General features: G+C 43.1%; 1 protein-coding gene across 1 annotated transcript in view; it reads right to left on the bottom strand.

Moving 5' to 3' along the window:
- CGNL1 (cingulin like 1) overlaps positions 1-19,184 on the bottom strand; it is a 96,761-nt gene that overhangs the window by 71,009 nt on the left and 6,568 nt on the right. The window contains exons 5-8 of the mRNA XM_079700650.1: positions 16,552-16,653; positions 15,871-16,019; positions 13,752-13,887; positions 3,963-4,175 (exon numbers count right to left, since the gene is read on the bottom strand). Coding sequence (XP_079556776.1) covers positions 3,963-4,175; positions 13,752-13,887; positions 15,871-16,019; positions 16,552-16,653 — 600 coding nt within the window. The remainder of the gene's footprint in view (positions 1-3,962; positions 4,176-13,751; positions 13,888-15,870; positions 16,020-16,551; positions 16,654-19,184) is intronic.

Here is a 19,184-nt window from a genome sequence, read left to right as displayed (position 1 = left end):
ATGTAATATGAAAACAGGCTGCTTTTAGAAGTTTCTCAAATGATTCATTAATTAGGCCAAATACAACGCTTTTCCCCTTGCTTTTCTGTTACTGGTCTTGGCTGCTTCTCTTCAGGTCTCTGCATCTGTGTCTTCCTCTTCTTCCCCCTATCCTAAGCCTGTCTTCTTCTCTCTTCTATTGCTCCACAAGGCTCCAGCCCAAACACACATCTCACCTTCCCACATAACAAGGTGTTGCTTATGCTGTACTCGGTACCCCAAATGTCCTCAGCCTCCATGCTCCATGTCCAAATACCACTCACCTCGCACAACTCCCTCCATGAAATATTTCTTGGTTTCCACCAGCACAAGCCATCTCCTATCGCTTCATTTGGGGCATTTACTCTTTCCTACTCTGTAATCAGCAGTACCAGGCCCCTGGAAACTGTAAAGTCCAAGAAGCAAGCTCTTAGAGGAGCTGGAATTTGAGCTGAGCCTACTCTCTGAAAAATCTGAAGATGCTGACCACCATCTACACTTCTCTTTTGCTCAAGAACTGGGGACAGGGAGGGGTAGGGATGAAAAGAAGACGCTAGCAGCTATGGACGGTCTTCATTTCACTCCCAGATGACAGTCATGCACATCCCCGCTGACGGTCCATTTCTGCACGTGGATCCCAGCCACTGCCACAGACCCAAGGAGAAAGAGGACATTTCCTTTTCAAAACTGGAAAGAGTATAAAAGAACATAATATAGAAAAAAAGTATGTTATGGAACAACATTCTATCTATCACACAGTCTTTTCAAAGACTGTGTGATAGACAGAATCCTCTAACAATGTAAAGACCCCTCCTTCTGTGGGGAGGGAACTGAAGCAGCTCACATAATGCCCTGAACTACCACCGCTCTGAGGGAAGCGACGGTCATTCTGCTGCACAAGGACACCCTGCACCACCAGGGCACTCATGAATTCTCCTCTGTTGAGCAATCAATCTGTTCCTTAAAAGGTGTGGCTGTCTGGGTCTACGAAAACCACTTTTACAGAGTATCTGTTTGCAATACCTATAAAACATTCTTAATATAATGTGACAGTTTTCACCAAATGTTCTAGTAATTTAAAACTTTTAGTGCTCAAGCTCAGGCCAGAATGAAATATTTGCTATTTGACAATGATAAAATAGCACTGTAGGGATTTTTGGCCCTGATTCAGTGGCAAAAATTAGAAAAACTGATGCTAGGAGGTTGGGCTGCCTCCAAAGTCTTACCAAGGAAATAAACTTTTTAAATAAACTTTTTAATATAATGCAGTTCCCTAAAGAAATGTCAGCTTTTAGTCACAGTGTTGGGTGAGTCCCTCCCCTGAGGCAGGAAAAGGCTAAAGGCCAGTGTACAGGACTTCCCTGGTGGCGCAGTGGTTAAGAATCCGCCTGCCAGTGCAGGGGACACGGGTTCGAGCCCTGGTCCAGGAAGATCTCACATGCCACAGAACAACTAAGCCCGTGCGCCACAACTACTGAAGCCCACGCGCCTAGAGCCCGTGCTCCGCAACGAGAAGCCACCGCAATGAGAAGACCGTGCACCTCAACGAAGAGTAGCTCCTGCTCACCACAACTAGAGAAAGCCCACATGTAGCAATGAAGACCCAGTGCAGTCAAAAATAAATTAATTTATTTTTTAAAAAAGAACTCTGGAAAATATATCTCTTATAAAGGCCAGTGTAAAATTTAAGAAACTCTTTACTAAATTAAAAAATTATATTTAATTCACTCTCCTCCAAGTAGTTAATATAATACTACTAAAATTCTATTATATAGTACCGATATGTAAATAATGTAACAAAAAGGCAGCATCTGTCCATTACGTTGACATAATTTTTTTCCATTAAATATGATTCTGCCACATTTGTTTGGAAAACACCTTCAGAAGCAAAAGCTAACAAGGTATTAAAAAACACAATCAGGATCCTCTTTAAGAAACTACAGGGAAATGCAAAAGCAAGGCAGAGAAATAGCAGAGTTTCCTAAAAGATCTCCCATGTCATCACTGGAGAAAATGGAACAGGAACCACACACCAGGGACTGAAAATCTGGTTAAAAGGGGAACTGATCCTCCGCTTACTTTCACTCATCAGATGCGGCACAGATGTGACTGTGTGTCAGACAGTGGGCTAGGGACAGCCAGAAGGCGACAAAGGGCACATACTGTCGACTACAAATGGCTTGTCGCTGGTCTATGTGATTCTTTTTATCTAATTTGAAGCAATGCTTAAAAGTCAGGAGATCTCAAAATGCAGTAGCCAGGCTTTGCAGGTGGCACAGTGGTTAAGAAACTGTCTGCCAATGCAGGGCACACGGGTTCGAGCCCTGGTCCGGGAAGATCCCACATGCCATGGAGCAACTAAGCCTGTGCGCCACAACTACTGAGCCTGCATGCCACAACTACTGAAGCCCACGTGCCTAGAGCCCATGCTCTGCAACAAGAAGCCACCACAATGAGAAGCCTACGCACCGCAACGAAGAGTAGCTCCCTCGCCGCAACTAGAGAAAAGCTTGTGCACAGCAATGAAAACGCAACGCAGCCAAAAATAAATAAAATTTAAAAACAACAACAACAAAAATGCAGCAGCCTAAGTCTTTACAGATTATCTCATTTCCATACAACAAAGATCCTCTTTCGCCTACCATGATTCCCTTCTCCACTTGTAACGTGACAGCAGAGGACCTAGAAACTTCCAATAAAATCTCCTGCATCCCATGTGTGGCATAAGTTTAATTTTCCTTACCGTCAAATCACTATAAACATGCCAAACACCATCCTCAACTACCCTTCAATGAATAAACCATGTTAACTCAACCTTTGATATAAGGTCTGAAGATAATAAAGACATGATGGGTCCAAAGGAAAATTATTTTACTCAGCAGCCTGTTGGCATGTCCCCCATGAAGCAACAGCACATAAAGGCCAAGAGCAAGGACACCAGGCTTCTGCACAGAAAGGAAATCAGGCGGAAAAAAGAGACATGTCCCTGCAAAGCAATGAAAATTAAATCAGTTTCGCTTTTCTCCCTCAAACTAAAACAAATCTCAAAAAAACTAAGATAGGCAAATCAACGTTTTTTTTTTTTTAACTGTCTGTTATAATAACCCCAAGCAGACTATTTCCCAAACGTTTTATTGTTATACAACAAACCCATCTTTCAACTTCTTGTCATTTGCAATTACCGAGCTGTAACTGAAAATCAGTGAGTCACTATGCAGCACAGGGGAGAGGGCCTACCAGCTCTGAGCTGTCACTGTAATCATCACAGAATAAACAAACAATATCAGGAGTTCTTTCTTCATCATCTTTAACCTATATATTGCAGAGACTCTAAACAATTTATACTCTGTAATTCCCCTCTTTCCCTAAAGATGGCATGATATTTCACAACATTTTCCCCTTCATTTTCCCCTTTTCTTTAACAGCCCACGTGAGGCCCACACCAAAGACCTCAACATAATTTAGAATCTATTTGCAGGAGCCAAGAATTCAATTAAGAGAAAAATTATCTTGCAAGGGTTTGGGCAATTCAGCCCATTAACCCTCCTGTAACTTTGCTGAGAAAAGGACATGAATTGTCTAACAAAAGGTTTCACAAGTCAGAAGGAACAGGCAGGGGCGGGGTGAAGGATTCCAGAAATCTGGGTCCTGTCTGCAACCCCACCCCATTCGCAAAGTCACGCAATGCCCTAGGCCACCGACCTTTAGGAACCCTGGAGGGGTTCACTCCTGGGCTTTCTAAATCTCACCGCATGTAAGAGCTTCTAAACAGGGTCCTTAACAATTTTTAAGTTTACAAACTTAAAACGGTCACCAACAGAACTGCTGAGTTTATTGTCTGTGAACAAGGTCTGGATCAACCATCTGATGAAACTGAGTTTCACCCTGTCACGAAAAGGAAGGCAAGCAACGGACACCCCCTCCGCACTCTGGCCGGGACCCACCTTGGTGGCCTCCTCCACGCTCTCCCGCAGGGCCCGCAGCTCGGCATCGTACTGTTCCTTCAGCCTGTCCATCTCCTGGTCGTGACTGGAAACCTCTTCTTTCAGGGCTCCCTTCAGGGCGGTGAGTTCACGCTCCCGCTTTCTCAAGAGGTCTTCCTGCTCCTCTTTGGCGATGAGTAGATGTTGAAGGTCCTGCTTTGCCTGCAGAAGCTCCTGGAGGGAGGAAACGCGGGCAGGGAGGTGAGGATGCTGAGCCGCCCTGCACCTCCCCCTCGGTCACCGGCACACACGGCCCTACCCTCGCCTGTCCTCCGCACTCTCTCCTCCCGTACACTACACGCTGCTTTAGCCCCTCTCCTCCTCTCCCCTTCCCTTCCTCAGAGGCCACCATCCCCCTTGATTTGACTATCTTAGCTTTTCTGAGATTTAATTTGAGGGAGAAAGGGAAACTGATTTCATTTTCGACGCTCTGAGGGGCCAGGTCTGCTTTTTCCATCTCACGTCACTTCGGTGCAATGGTCTGTAGCCCTTGCTAGCGGCCTTCAGGAGCCGTTGCTTCGTGGGGGGCATGCCAACTTGCTGGCCTCGCTTACTTCACCCCCAGAACCCTGCATGTAGTCAAACCCTTAACCCACAACCCGAGTCCTCGGGATGCCCCTGCCCCATGCTGAGCAGGCACAATATTCACACGTTCTCCGCCTTCACTGCCTCATAACCTCACTGTTCATAAGCGAAGTCACAAAACTGGGGCAGCAAGTTCCGCTATAAATCGCATCACCTAAACCCAAGTGTGTCCTGCCAAGGCTGGGCATTCCTTTCAGGTCACCATCTCTTTTTTTTTTGTTACGCGGGCCTCTCACTGTTGTGGCCTCTCCCCTTGCGGAGCACAGGCTCCGGACGCACAGGCTCAGCGGCCATGGCTCACGGGCCCAGCCGCTCCGCGGCATGTGGGATCCTCCCAGACCGGGGCACGAACTCGTGTCCCCTGCATCGGCAGGCGGACTCTCAACCACTGCGCCACCAGGGAAGCCCCAGGTCACCATCTCTTGTCAGACCTGCTCAGCTCCCCTCAAGCTGAGGCTCATCCTCCCCAGCGGACACGCCTACTTTGTACTCAGCCAGGACTTGGGCTTGACCACCCAGCTCCTCTCTGGACGCCAGGGTTCCTCCCCACCCAAAGCCACTTCACAGACAACAAGCTTCCTCCCCTGCCAGCCTGCTCCAAGTCTTTACTCATCAGCTGTCTTTTTTTCTGTCATTTTGTTCCTTTCTGTTTCCTTGAATCTATGTCCTTTTCCTCAGGGCACAAGGATCCTCTGAGTCAAGGGCAAAAACAAACAAACGAAAAAACAAGCTTTTCCACCAAACTTTTGAAAGTATAATTTCTGTTCACTGCCTCTACTCCTTGACCACCTCGTCACTCCTTACTCTCTTGCAAATGGCTTTTGTTCCTAGTCTGCTAAGCCTGTCCCCTCCAAGGTTGTACTGACCTCTTCATCTCCACATCCAATGGCCTTTTCTCAGTCCTCACTTTTCTCAATCCCTCTTTGATCCTCTTCACCTGCCCCCTCAGCATTCTCTTCTGCCTTGCAGTTCAAAGACACAGCCTCGGGCCACTTTTTCTGTGACAATCTTTTCTGGTTTTTCTCTCCCTCTTATTGAAAAGCTAAAATGATCCCCAAGAATGTGACTTTTCATTCTTTTTTGGCAAGCTCATCTAGGTTTTTTTTTCCCCCAATTTTAAATTCTATATAAATAACTCCCCAAACCTTTACCTCCAACCCTTATCTGAATCCAGACCTGCGAGGCTCATCCATCTGGATGTCCCTTGGGCACCTATGATTCCGGAGGCTTAAGTTTCTCAGTGAATTCTTCAAGTCCCTTCCTCTCCTCTTCTTTGTTCATTATCCTTGGGAACGGCAGTGCCTGCTCAGGAGCCTGGCAGCAACTTTGATCTCTCTCGTCCTTGTCCCTCACAACCAAAAAGTTAGTTCTGTAACATCTTAGACCCTTTCCCTCACCTCTCTGGTTTAGGCTCTCACCACCTCCAGCCCAGGTGGTTTGCAAGAGCTGCCCAGCGGCTCCCAGCCTCCAGTTTCTCACCTGTAGCCTCTAGGCCATCACCCACACAGCATCCTCTGTCTGGGATGCCCTTCGTCCCTCTCGGTCCCATGTCTCTCTGCCTTTCAGAAAACCTCTCAAGACTCAGATACTGTATGACCTCCTCCACGAAGTCTTCCTTGAATCCCCTTCCTGAATACCCACCACACTTATGCTGTGCTTCTCATAGCACTTAATACTTCTACCGTGCAGTCCTCGTATCTAGATTTTATTTTCCTATCTCTCTTGCTAGATTATCAGCTCCTTGAAAAAAGAACATAGATCTGATGTATATTTCTGATGCATGGATCAATGATATTGGGAGTGGGCCTGTTCTGGACATAAATCAATTAACATGGGCAGTACAGCAGGAGTCTGGAGATGTCAGAATTCTAAACTCATCTATTCTTTCACTGGTGGCTTCTAAGTAAATACACATCCTGTCCTCTTGGAGCTCCTGGCGAACTGAAGGAATGGTTGCCACCTGGGACCCGAGGCCTCAGCGATGATACACTACTTTCCATTTAAGAAGTGGGTCACTGATGAGGGGATGAAACTATCTGTATCAATTTAAGAATAACTGACAATGGAATCTCTTTCCTTTACTCTAGGCATGTACATCCATTAAACCAGGGGAGCCTCTGCAATCCCAGGGTAGAGCTGCATTGCACAGACTAAGAACTAGTCCTTCAAGAATCTAGCTAGCAAGCACTAATAAGCTTAGGAGAAACTTCCAGAGACTCGTCTAGGCAACTAGAGCAACTCTGGCTCTTCCAAAGCACCAAACACAGAACACATAAGTAAATTTTATGAAAATATATCCCCGTCCTGATATTTGTCAAAGGAGATGCCCTGTGCTTCCCACTGTCCAGTCCCTCCTTAGGGATATTAGAGACACCCGCAAACCACCCCCATCACTGTTGCTATTGGCTATCTCTCTAGGCCTTCCTGGAGCCTCCTGCCAGCTTCTTCACAATTGCCCTTGCGAGCCTACCCCCATTTCCTGCTCTTATTTTCACACATTGCTCAATTGTTTTAACGATAACTCAGTTCCTCTTCCCACACTTATCTTTTCCAGGATATATCTGTGTTTTGCGTTGCCTTTTGTGTACTGCCACCAATGCATGTCAAGAACCTGTTTTTATGGTCCATTCTACACCAACATGCTGTTATCTGTGTCTGGGGCTGTTGCTTAAGTGGACTCTGTTGCACAAATCCAATCAGATTATACCTCACCGTATCACTGAGTAGCACTTGAAGCTTTCCAGGGTAGAGACCGAAAGGGACGGGAGATTTCAAAAACTTCACTTCATCACCTCGGTGGCTTTACTTCCAATTATATCAAGCCAAAGAAGTGAGAAAAAACATATAAACCTCAAAATACACGTGTACATCTATTAGAGATGCACATGCCTCTCTGTAGACTCCAATCAAAGCAAACAAAGGAAAACTCTGGGCACTCAGAATCAGTACTTTCAAAACCTATACACATCCAGGCTAGCTGCACACATGAAAGTACAAGAGATAGAGACCTAGTATGGATGTGTATTTGGGGGTGGGTACAGGGTAGGCTAAAAAAATTGACTGTGTTTGGTACTTACTACATAATAAGAATTACGCTAAGCATTTCTAAAAATCATAGGAGATGAATATTATTATTCTCATTCATTTAAAAAACAAAAAACTGGAGCTTCGAGATGCTAAGATGCCTAAGATCACGCAGCTTATAAGTGGTAGAGCCAAGACTGGGACCCAGATTGGATACCAATGCCCGTTCTCTTCACTACACAGCCTCTGCAGGCCTGACGACAAAACTACACACTCAAGAAAGGCTGAGGAGCGGGCAGTTTACTCAGTCTCTCAGATGCAAATGAACAGTATATTGAGTTCTGCTCAAGTGCTTGTAAGGAGGTCCACCTTTTTAAACTAGAGCAAAGAAACCTGCCCAGAACCTGAAAAGACAAGAAGGAAAGTTGAGAAGAAAAGGAAGCATGCTCTGGGCCCCAGCTGTTACTAGCAGCAGCCAGTGGCTGTCCTGACAGCAGGGGCACCAAAAGATACAGACCAGAGTGTCCAGAGTAGCAACTCATTTGCCAACAGAAAGTTTCACTTCACACACCACCCACTCACAGGTATTCCATGTCAAAATGAGAAAACAGGGCTTCCCTGGTGGCACAGTGGTTGAGAGTCCGCCTGCCGATGCAGGGGACACGGGTTCGTGCCCCGGTCTGGGAAGATCCCACATGCCGCGGAGCGGCTGGGCCCGTGAGCCATGGCCGCTGACCTTGCGCGTCCAGAGCCTGTGCTCCGCAACGGGAGAGGCCACAACAGTGAGAGGCCCACGTACCGCAAAAAAAAAAAAAATGAGAAAACAAAACTGATCTAGACTCTCTTTTGCATAAAAGCTTCCCAGAAGTTCTACAGAGTCCCTGTCTCTGGCCCACACTCATTGAAAGGAAAAGTAAAGGTCTTTTATCAAAACTATAGCTGCCAAAGAATTATGTTATTTTTTTCCCCAGAAGGATGGCCTAGAAAGTGTAACACAGTTGATGAGAAACATGATTTTTCTGTTGCTTCTTTAGTAAAATGTGTATAATGTTCAGTAACATCACAACACAATAAGCTTATAATTATTCTAGAGATGTCATTTCTAAGCACAGCCTATCCCCAGACCAATAGGATTTTAAAACCAGAATAGTTTACTGATATCTAAGTACTTGCATCTTGGTAAATGTCAGGGATAAAGCACCACGAGATTCTGTTGGCCCACCTGTCAACACTACAGGCTCCCATCAAAGACAATCTTTGGTAATTAGAAAAACCCACCGTCATGAGGCTTAGAGAGATGTTGCATGTTTACCCATCACTCCAAGAACAGAGGGAAACACATTCATGGACAAAGAAGTGACTGAAAACTTGACCTATAATTATTTTTGTATCTTGAGTTCAAAAAGAAATTCGGAACCATCAGTTGTTTAACTAAGAAATAATAGTCATCCTATTCTTGGTCAATTACTTGGCTTCTCCTAAAAAAACAGGATATTTTCTACTATTTCTTCCTTTTTTCCTTCCTTCTTTCCTGTCTTTTTTTTTTAATGATTTTATTCTCTCTTAATGTTACTTTACTGACTCCATATAGGGGTCCAATGTTATTGAACAGAATGTGAAGTATTAAAGATATTTCATGAGAAATGTGCGTTATGCAGGCCTCACAAAATTTAGGGCCTTCAAGCTTTTTCAAACATTAAAAAGCAGAAGTGTGGGCCTCCCTGGTGGCGCAGTGGTTGAGAGTCCGCCTGCCGATGCAGGGGATACGGGTTCGTGCCCCGGTCTGGGAGGATCCCATATGCCGCGGAGCGGCTGGGCCCGTGAGCCATGGCTGCTGAGCCTGCGCATCCGGAGCCTGTGCTCCGCAACGGGAGAGGCCACAACAGTGAGAGGCCCGCGTACCACAAAAAAAAAAAAAAAAAAAAAAAAAAAAAAAGCAGAAGTGTTTAATGTTCATTGTGTTTAAGACTCTGTTCTAAGCCAAGTGCCATGGAAAACTTGGCTACAACTATAATATGTTATCAGATTCCCCCAGGCCACTTTTTATTAAGATATGAAGAATAAACTGAAAGTGACGAGGAGATGGGGTTTATTTTATTAGTGATATAGAAACCATAGACCATTTTTTAAATGTTGCTGACACGTCAAAGGAAACTGATAAAAAGAGTGAGGACAATTTTCCAGAGGGAGAGAAACCCACTTTGGCATAGAGAAGCTAATTGTGTCCTAACTTTTCTTGCAGAAAGGCAGCAATAGATGATATAGCTTCCATTACAGGAAAGAGGCAAATAACCAGAAAACCAGCAACACCAGGAACATTTTTAAGAAAAGATGTATGCTGTTTCCCTTTCCTGAGTCTCTCATTATTAGCCTCTGCCTGAAAACACATCACCAAAGCTGAAGCTCATATCCCAGTTACCACTATAAGTCAAAAAGCTAGTTATGTTCAGTTAATATATGCTCACTATACTGTGTTCAAAGAGGCAAAGAAGCTACGGTTCATTTCAGAATTATTCCCTTTTTTTTTTTTTAAATGGTGGCATTTAAAAAATAATTTATCTTTTCTTTTTTCTTTTCTCCTTTGGCCACACAGCACAGCATGTGGGATCTTAGTTCTCCAACTAGGGATCGAACCTGTGCCCCTTGCATTGGAAGCACAGAGTCTTAACCTCTGGACCACCAGGGAAGTCCCTAAAATTAATTAAATATTGAAATTTATTTATTCATTTGCTCTGTTGCTTGGCACTATGCTAGGCATGAAATGTGGGAAGCAAAGATGATATGCTCTTGAATGAGCTTGCTAGTAAAAGAAATAGAAAATCAGAGCAAGCTCAAATGCACTAAAACAGAGAATCTAAAAGGACAGAAAATACCTGGAGAAAGGACAACTAACTTTAGGTTTTAGTTACCAGGAAAATTCAGCAACTTAAGAGACTTCCTGATAGCTAAGATAATATCTTTCCCCTTTAGAATCAGTGAGGTGTCCACACAAGGAATCATAGACTATGGCAAAGTCTTACCTTTTATTTAAATGTGTTTTTGAAGCTACATTTTTATCAAAAGCCATAACCTGTTCAGTGACACTTCTCTCCTTAGGAAATTTTTCTAAAGAAGTAAAAGGATACATATAAAAAATTCAACATATTTTCTCATAATTAAAAAAAAAAAAAAGAAGAAACAACTTAAATATTGGAGGATGGTTAAGCATATTGTGGGGTATCTTCTTAAAAATGAAATATGAAGACTATAAAGTATCATAAAGAAAAATATTTCTGACATATTAACTTTTAAAAGCAGGTATCAAAACTGTAGAGACACTATATTTGTTCCTACATTATAGATGAAATCTGTCAATGAATAGGGAAACAAATAAAAATGTAGGAAAAAAACAGTTTGTTAAGGTATTAGGAAAATATGTGCATTTCCGCCCCCCCATTTAAAAAAAATCTTTATTGAATAATTTGTTACAATATTGCTTCTGTTTTATGTTCTGTTTTTTTGGCCGAAAGGCATGTGGGACCTTAGCTCCGCAACCAGGGATCGAACCTGCACCCCCTGCTTTGGAAGGTGAAGTCTTAACCACTGGACTGCCAGGGAAGCCCCTCACCCCCCATTTTAAAATTTCATCTTATGTGATTTTCTTAACACTTCAGTGATAAATACACATATCTTCAAAGCCCCATCCTAATGTACCTTGTCTTTGTAACCCTGAGCCCTGAGAAGAAGAGCTAAGAGAAGCAGAAGATTACCACAAATGCAGTGGTTTTTAAGGAATCTTTGGATGAAAAGAAATACCAGGTGGTAAGGAGCAGGCCTGAGGCTTTCTCAGGAGAAAGTGGTCTCAACAGAGACAAAGAGATGGTCACATGGGGGGGAAGAGAAAATGACCCCCTCTGCCCTCGTGAAAATGAATTCACGAGAAGGCCTCTGCCCGAGGCCTGCGGCCACAAACGCTCCACTCTCCTCTCCACCCCTGCCAAGTCATGGGGAAGAGAGATGCTAAGTCCTAAAGATCAGGAACAACAATCCCTCCTGGGCAAGGACTTCAAAAGTAAACATGGAAGAGGGTGAGAAAAAATAATGGACAGCTGAGACAGAGGAAGCTACAAGGAATTACGAGACAGCAGCTTTTAACCCCAAGAAAAGGACCAAGATGAGATCCAAGCCCTTAGGGGAAAAGCAGTAGAGAGTGAAAGTTAAATACTAACAAGTTACCTTTATTTTCTCATGGGTTTTTTGTTTGTTTGTTTGTTTGTTCTGGCTTTGTTCTAAATTGTGTATCATTTACTTGTTGGGCTGTTCCTACCAACCAAAGCTTTTATAAGCTAGCTAAACTGAACTAAACTTCAAAACTAAGCCAAAGACACAGGTGATGCTAAAGTTATAGCAAAGATTCACTTTGTTATACAGCAGAAACTAACACAACGTTGTAAAGCAATTATACTCCAATAAAGATGTTAAAAAAAAGTTATAGCAAATATCAAAATATCTACACAGCACAGCTCTTCTTCTGATCCTCAGTTAGATTCCCCAGAAAAAAATGTAAACATTCAAAACCTATTCTTGCTCTCTAATCATTTCATACATGTGTATCTAACACCTCAACAGGATGGTAATCTAATTCAGAGAAGAGATAATAATTGTCTCTGAAAAAAACTGTAATAATTAACAAATGGAAGCAGAAGAAGGAATCAACCTTATTCACTGACTCACAGACTGATAATATCAATAGGGGATAGACTGATATGGGCAGAAGCCAGATTGGTGGCCTGTGTATAGAGCAAGTAGATTCATTCATTTACTCACTCACTCACTCATTCAAAATGCCATCCATCCAGCCGTCCACCAAATATTTCCTGAGTGCTATATGTCCTAGCCACTGGAATAACTGCTGAGGATATAGTGCTAAGCCAACCATCACCAACTCTGCCCTCTTGGAACTTACAGTCTTATGGGGGCTTTAAACAAATAAAAACCTGTGATAAGTGGTGTATGGGCATTAATATAATACTAATGTCTTTTAAATGTTTTTTCATAATAGCATTACTTACAAAGTATTTTGCTCAAAATTTAACCTGAATCTATTAGTGTTTAGATCTAAACTCAAATTTACTAGAAACACAGGGGACAGTGGAACAAGTTATTGGACACCATAAGGAAACAATGAGAAAATCCAGAATGTGGAGCACTGGTCTGGGCTCTTCAGAAGTGGGATGGGAGAAAAAGAGCAAGGAGTAGGGGATGCAGGGACAAGGGAGGGTGAACTCTGAGAGAGAGAATAATGAAAGCAATGTGGGATTCCTGACTGGATTCTGGCTTCTGGGAAAAACAACAACTAGCAAATACTCTGGAGGGACAGCTGGCAAATAATGAATAAAGACCATATATTATATTGTATATAATACAACATAGGAATTAATTTTGCAGATGTGATAATAGTATTGTGGCTATAAGAAAATTCCCTAATTATTCAAATGCATGCTGAAAAGTTTAGGGGTGAGACGTGGTTTCATCTATAAATTACTTTGAAATGGTTCAGCAAAGATGAATAGATATAAAGCAACGATACTCCAATGAAAATTAACTTAAAAAAAAGATGGATAGGGGCTTCCCTGGTGGCGCAGTGGTTGAGAGCCCGCCTGCCGATGCAGGGGACACGGGTTCGTGCCCCGGTCCGGGAGGATCCCACATGCCGCGGAGCGGCTGGGCCCGTGAGCCATGGCCGTTGAGCCTGCGCGTCCGGAGCCTGTGCTCCGCAACGGGAGAGGCCACAACAGCGCGAGGCCCACATACCGCAAAAAAAAAAAAAAAAAAAAAAAAAAAAAAAAAGATGGATAGATGAATGAAAAAAAAAGAAAAATGAATGGATGGAGAGAAGAAAAAAATGGAGTAAATATGGCAACATGTTGATAACTGTTGGATTTGTATTGGGACTCTACGGCAGTTAACACATTATTCTATTTTTCTGTACGGCTGAAAATTTTCCTAAGACAAACTATTGCATATGATGCTCTCACAGAAGGGAACATAGGGACAGGTAGAACAAACACACAACAGAGTATGGCTCCCAGTTCCCCCACCCATCCCATACTGTCCAGGCAGACAGGGCCTCTCTTGTCACCTGACCCCAGCCCCGCTTACCTCAATCAGAGCCCCCTTCTCCCTGTCCTCGGATTGCTTAGCACTGTCCAATTCATCATGCATTTCTGAGAGCTGGTCCTGGAGATCCCTGATCTCAGTCTGGTGCTGTTCTCGTTCCATCTTCACCTGGAACAGCCTGGCAGGAAAGGAAGCCCATGAGAGAGTTTCTCCTGGCCTCTGCTTATTTTCATCCAGTCTGCTTTCAGAGCTTCAGATCATCAAGCAGAGTCATCTAAATCCCCAAGGAGCCTCCCATTTTCTGTTCTGCACTGAACAGAGAATAACAAACCAGAAAGGCACTGGTAAGAACTCATGTCTACAGTCTAATCTGCCCAACAACAAGACAAGTGAGAACTCAAACCAATGTAATGGGAAAGGTTATACAGTGACATTTCCTCCCCAAAAGGAGATCACAGGGTACTAGAATTTGGACACAGAAGATAAGGAATCAGGAAAAAGAGCACAACTTTTATGATAAATGTTTTCATTAAAGCCACCCCACTCCCTACCAGCCTATCCCACCCCATCCCCAGTACTCTAGACCAGGAGAATTATCAAATTATGGCCCATGAGCCAATCTGGCCCACTGCCTGCTTTTGTAAATAAAGTTTTACTGGAACATAGCCATGCTCATTCATTTATGTATTGTTTATGGTCGTTTGCACAATACAATGGTAGAATTGAACAGTTCCAACAAAGACCATATGGCCCATAAACCCTACAGCATTTACTATGTGACAGAAGAAGTTTGCCAACCTCTGCTCTAAATGGAACTCACAACTATTCTACCTTTTATTTTGTAAAGTCTTTACTGCACTCTAAATTTTGATTTTTTTCTTACCAACCTCTTTTCTGAAATTAACCTCTAAGAAAGTTTCAAAAGCAAACACTACACCATCAAAATGGCAAAGGTAATCAAATGCTTTTATGATACAATGTCCTGTTTTTCTTGAATTTCCCTCTAGATTTCACTCCTGCTTAACCTCTCACTTAAGTCTTCTGTCATGGCCAGTGGGCTTCATGGCACCATCCATTTTCACACCTTTGTTTCAAATCCTCTTGTCACAGATTTTAACACAACATGATGGCAGGGCCATCTTGGGCTTGTCTTTCCTTCTCTGAAGACCCAAAAGAAGTATATAAGCACTGGTCACAAAACTGGTCAGCACTGGGCTTCCCTGGTGGTGCAGTGGTTGGGAGTCCGCCTGCCGATGCAGGGGACGCGGGCCCGTGCCCCGGTCTGGGAGGATCCCGCATGCCACGGAGCGGCTGGGCCTGTGGGCCATGGCCACTGGGCCTGTGCGTGCAGAGCCTGTGCTCCGCAACGGGAGAGGCCACAACAGTGAGAGGCCCGCATACTGCCAAAAAAAAAAAAAAAAATTGGTCAGCGCTATCCAGGACAAAATTTAGAACATGGGAGACTGTGGAGGTCATGTGACACATGCTTTTTAGAGACTGGGCCCAGGCTCTTTGAGATGTGTCCTTAGATATCACCACTCAGGATTCCTTGCTTCTCACTTGATTGCTCTGAGATCTACTCTAAGGGCTGAAATTTTACAAATATCCTTTGAGGTACACAAAGAATTTTTAAATCATTAAATTCATTCTGCTTACCAGTCTACCCGTCACCAGTTTTATAATTTTATAAGAATAAGAGGGAGAAAAGGAAGGGTCAGCAGCCCTATAAAGATTTGGAAGGTTGAGCAGAATTAAACGGACAAAAAGGATCTGGCTTGGGCTTCCCTGGTGGCGCAGTGGTTAAGAATCCACCTGACAATGCAGGGGACACGGGTTCGAGCCCTGGTCCAGCAAGATCACACATGCCTCGGAGCAAATAAGCCCATGCACCATAACTACTGAGCCTGAGCTCTAGAGCCTGCAAGCCACAACTACTGAAGCCCGCGCACCTAGAGCCCGTGCTCCGCAACAAGAGAAGCCACCACAATGAGAAGCCCGCGCACCACAACAAAGAGTAGCCTCCGCTCGCCGCAACTAGAGAAAGCGCGCATGCAGCAATGAAGACCCAATCCAGCCAAAAATTAATTAATTAAAAAAAAAAGTGTCTGGCTCCATCGGTACAGGAAACCAGGAAGGGCACAGGCTCTGGGCCAGAACTTACTCCTCCAGGTGTCTCCGGAGCTCCCCTTCACTTCCCTCCAGCCGCCGCTGCAGCTCGGCATTCTCTTCAACCTTGCTTTCATGTTGACTTTGGAGTGCTTCTAAGTTTGCTTTCACTCTGTCTCTCTCTTCTTTGATGTTCTGCTGATTCTAATAAGAATATGTGATGTTAAAGTACCTCCACCGTACATTAATGTCATCCCACTGAAGCCTCCTTCTAATCTCTGATGGACTCCATGTCTCTGCACTTAGATTATTAAACAACTTGATGGAACTATGTAATAAAGGCATGGGAGTTCGGAACTAGAAAGAACACTAAACACTTAATGAATTGTAATACTTCTAAAAGAGAAACACAAACACAGCTAAATCACATTCTGCTCTTTCTATTACTTAGTCCAGATGTTTTGTATACATTTAGTTTCCAATTTGCCTGTCTGAATCCAACAGCGTTTCTATTACTCTGTCAAAGCCAACATTCTCTATGTGCTTTGGTTACTTAAAAAAAAAGTTCTTTGGGCAGCAGGAACTAAATATAAAGGAATTTGCTCAGTGATGGGAAGAATGTTTCTTTTGGGAAAAAAAATTGTTTTCACTTCACTTGGGCAACGCAAGGTACTTAAAATATTCTTTATCAATCAAGACGGAACCGAGTAAAATAGCATAAAGAAAAATCAGATACCTTGACTTCTAGTTGAAGCTGTCTCTGAAGTTCAGCGACTTCTGTGGTCAACTTGTTTTTCTGTTCCAAGAGATCCTTGACTTCAGATGAAGAATTAGAAGCCTATGATTAATTGCAAAAATATCCTAAGTTAAATGTTCAAGATGCTTTATTTTTTTCTTGCATGAACATTAACAACAGGATGACACTCTCAAAAGGATTCGGCTAAAATCCTACAGCAAAGTGGTTAGAAAACTACAACTAAAAGGGAGGGGAAAAGGTAAAAGCAGAAATCAAAACCAGAAAAGGCAGTGTCTTGGCTCTCATGAACCTGAATCCAGGTGTGAGTCATGCATCAACTTAGAATGAGGTACTTCCTCATCTACTCCTATGAAGCAGACCAGAAACCAACAGTCAACAGAAACACAGCACTTCCAATTTTCTTAGGCAAAATGAGAACAATCTATCTTAGAAATGTAAATCTAACCCAAGGAGGGAAATTGTAGATTGTTCTTTCCCAAACAAAAACTGCCTGCTTCGTGGCTTTCCAATATGGTCTTAGCCCATTAAGGGAGAGGGTTCTCTTGCACGAAATCACTTAACTGACACCAAAATATAAAACTCCAAAACCTTTGCCAGCAAATAATCAGATTCATAAAGTGAGAGAGAAGGGGAGTAGAAAAATGTGGGCAATTAAGCAGTCATGGCACTGTGATCAGAGCCAGAAGTCTAAGAGCCTAAGTTCATTGTCTCATTATCTCTGGCTTGATTAAGAAGCAGCAGCTGCTTAACTGGTCTCCCGTCCTCTAATCTTACCTCTCTCCAAAAACTACAAAGAAATGAATTTTTATAAATACGACACTACTCATTGCTGTTTAAAGTCCATCAGTGGAAGCCTATCACCTTTGGCCTGAAATGAAAATTGACATGAACTGCAAGGTCCTGCCTACCTGGTGCCTGGTCCCCATATCCTAGCTCTCTTCTCCAGCTACACTAAATTACCTCTAGTCCCCTAAACATGGGAAGCACACACCTCTTTATATTTTATGTTTTTTGTTCTGTTCCCTCTACCTAGAATGCCCTGCTTCCCCTCTCTGGGAGAATTCTATGATCTTCTGAGACATCATTAGTGTTATCGACTCCAGAAGGGCTACCCCAACTTCCCCAGTTTAGGCTGGATACCCTAGTCTGGAACCACAATGACAATCTTTTTTTTTTTTTTTTTTTTGGCGGTATGCAGGCCTCTCACTGCCGTGGCCTCTCCCATTGCGGAGCACAGGCTCCGGACGCGCAGACTCAGCGGCCATGGCTCACGGGCCCAGCTGCTCCGCGGCATGTGGGATCTTCCCAGACCGGGGCACGAACCCGTGTCCCCTGCATTGGCAGGTGGACTCCCAACCACTGCGCCACCAGGGAAGCCCCACAATGACAATCTTAACATCAAGACCAAAGGATGCATTCTCCAGGAGAATATGCAGGTTAATGCAAAGCAACAGTAATGGTGATGATTTGGATTTAAGAGATTTAGCAAAAAAAAATCCTAACCCAATTTTAAAAATTGTGTAGAGTTCCTGAAACCTGCTTATAAGCAAGGTGTATAATTTAAAGGTTCCCCAGTGGGAACTGTGTGTGTGTGCATATATAAAAATATTTTATGTATTTATAAATATAATATCAATACATAATATATAATAATAAAATACATCTATATAAATATATATAATAAAATATGTTTATATATTTTAAATATTATTTCTATGGATAAATTGAAAAATGTTTTTATTTGATGCCAGAGCAGCAGTCATGGGTCAACTGAGTGCAAGGGGAATACGGAACAGTAGAGAAAAAAGGGTAGTTGGTACCTATAAATATCTTTTATTCATACGTTTCCAAAGTTAAAAAAGAAGCAATAGACCAACTCCCTGTTACCTGCCTCTGGGTGTCTTCTTTCCTTCCAGTGCAGAATTCCCCCCAGAAGGGAAAAGGAAAGATGCCCAAGCAAGAAATGCGGCATTCAAGGTGGCATAGAATTGAGGGACAAGATTTTAGTCGTCCCTCTTAAATGCTGCTTCCTTTCATGGCACAAGGTATGTCTACCATATAGAACATGTTCATCAAATAGGGGATGAGTCCTCCTTTAACAAAAAATCTCCAAGTCCCAACTAAAATTCAGTACAATACATTAAACAGGCAGTTTTTATAAAAAGAATTTAGTCCCACTCTACTCCTTCCTCTCCCTTCGGCCCATGCTGGTCAGCCCACCAGTCTCTCTTCCATATTCTCTAGTTTGATTCTCTTATTTCTTACTCTCTGAAGTTTGAGAACTTGGGTCCAAGCCCGTTCACACTTACTTTTCAAACCTGCCTACGATAACACTAGGGTTCTCCATCCCATGCTTCATTTCATTCTTCCTATTCTTCTTTTCCCTTTCTAAATTTTACCACCTATTGTTTCATCCTGTTATATTTTATAGATTTTTTAAAAAATAAAATTTCTTAAAACCTTTCTAGAAAAAAGGCAGGGTGCAAATTAGCAATATTTAAAACATGCTGTTCCATCTTCGGTACTGCTTACTACTCAGGAAACTTCCCACTAACTACTGTAACCAAAAGTACAGACCGAAGAAAGCAATTTGTTTGCCAGGTTCCACGTGA

This window comes from Hyperoodon ampullatus (genome assembly GCF_949752795.1).
Source record: "Hyperoodon ampullatus genome assembly, chromosome: 3".
In the NCBI taxonomy this organism is placed as follows: domain Eukaryota; kingdom Metazoa; phylum Chordata; class Mammalia; order Artiodactyla; family Ziphiidae; genus Hyperoodon; species Hyperoodon ampullatus.
This window is presented reverse-complemented; position numbering and strand designations above follow the sequence as displayed.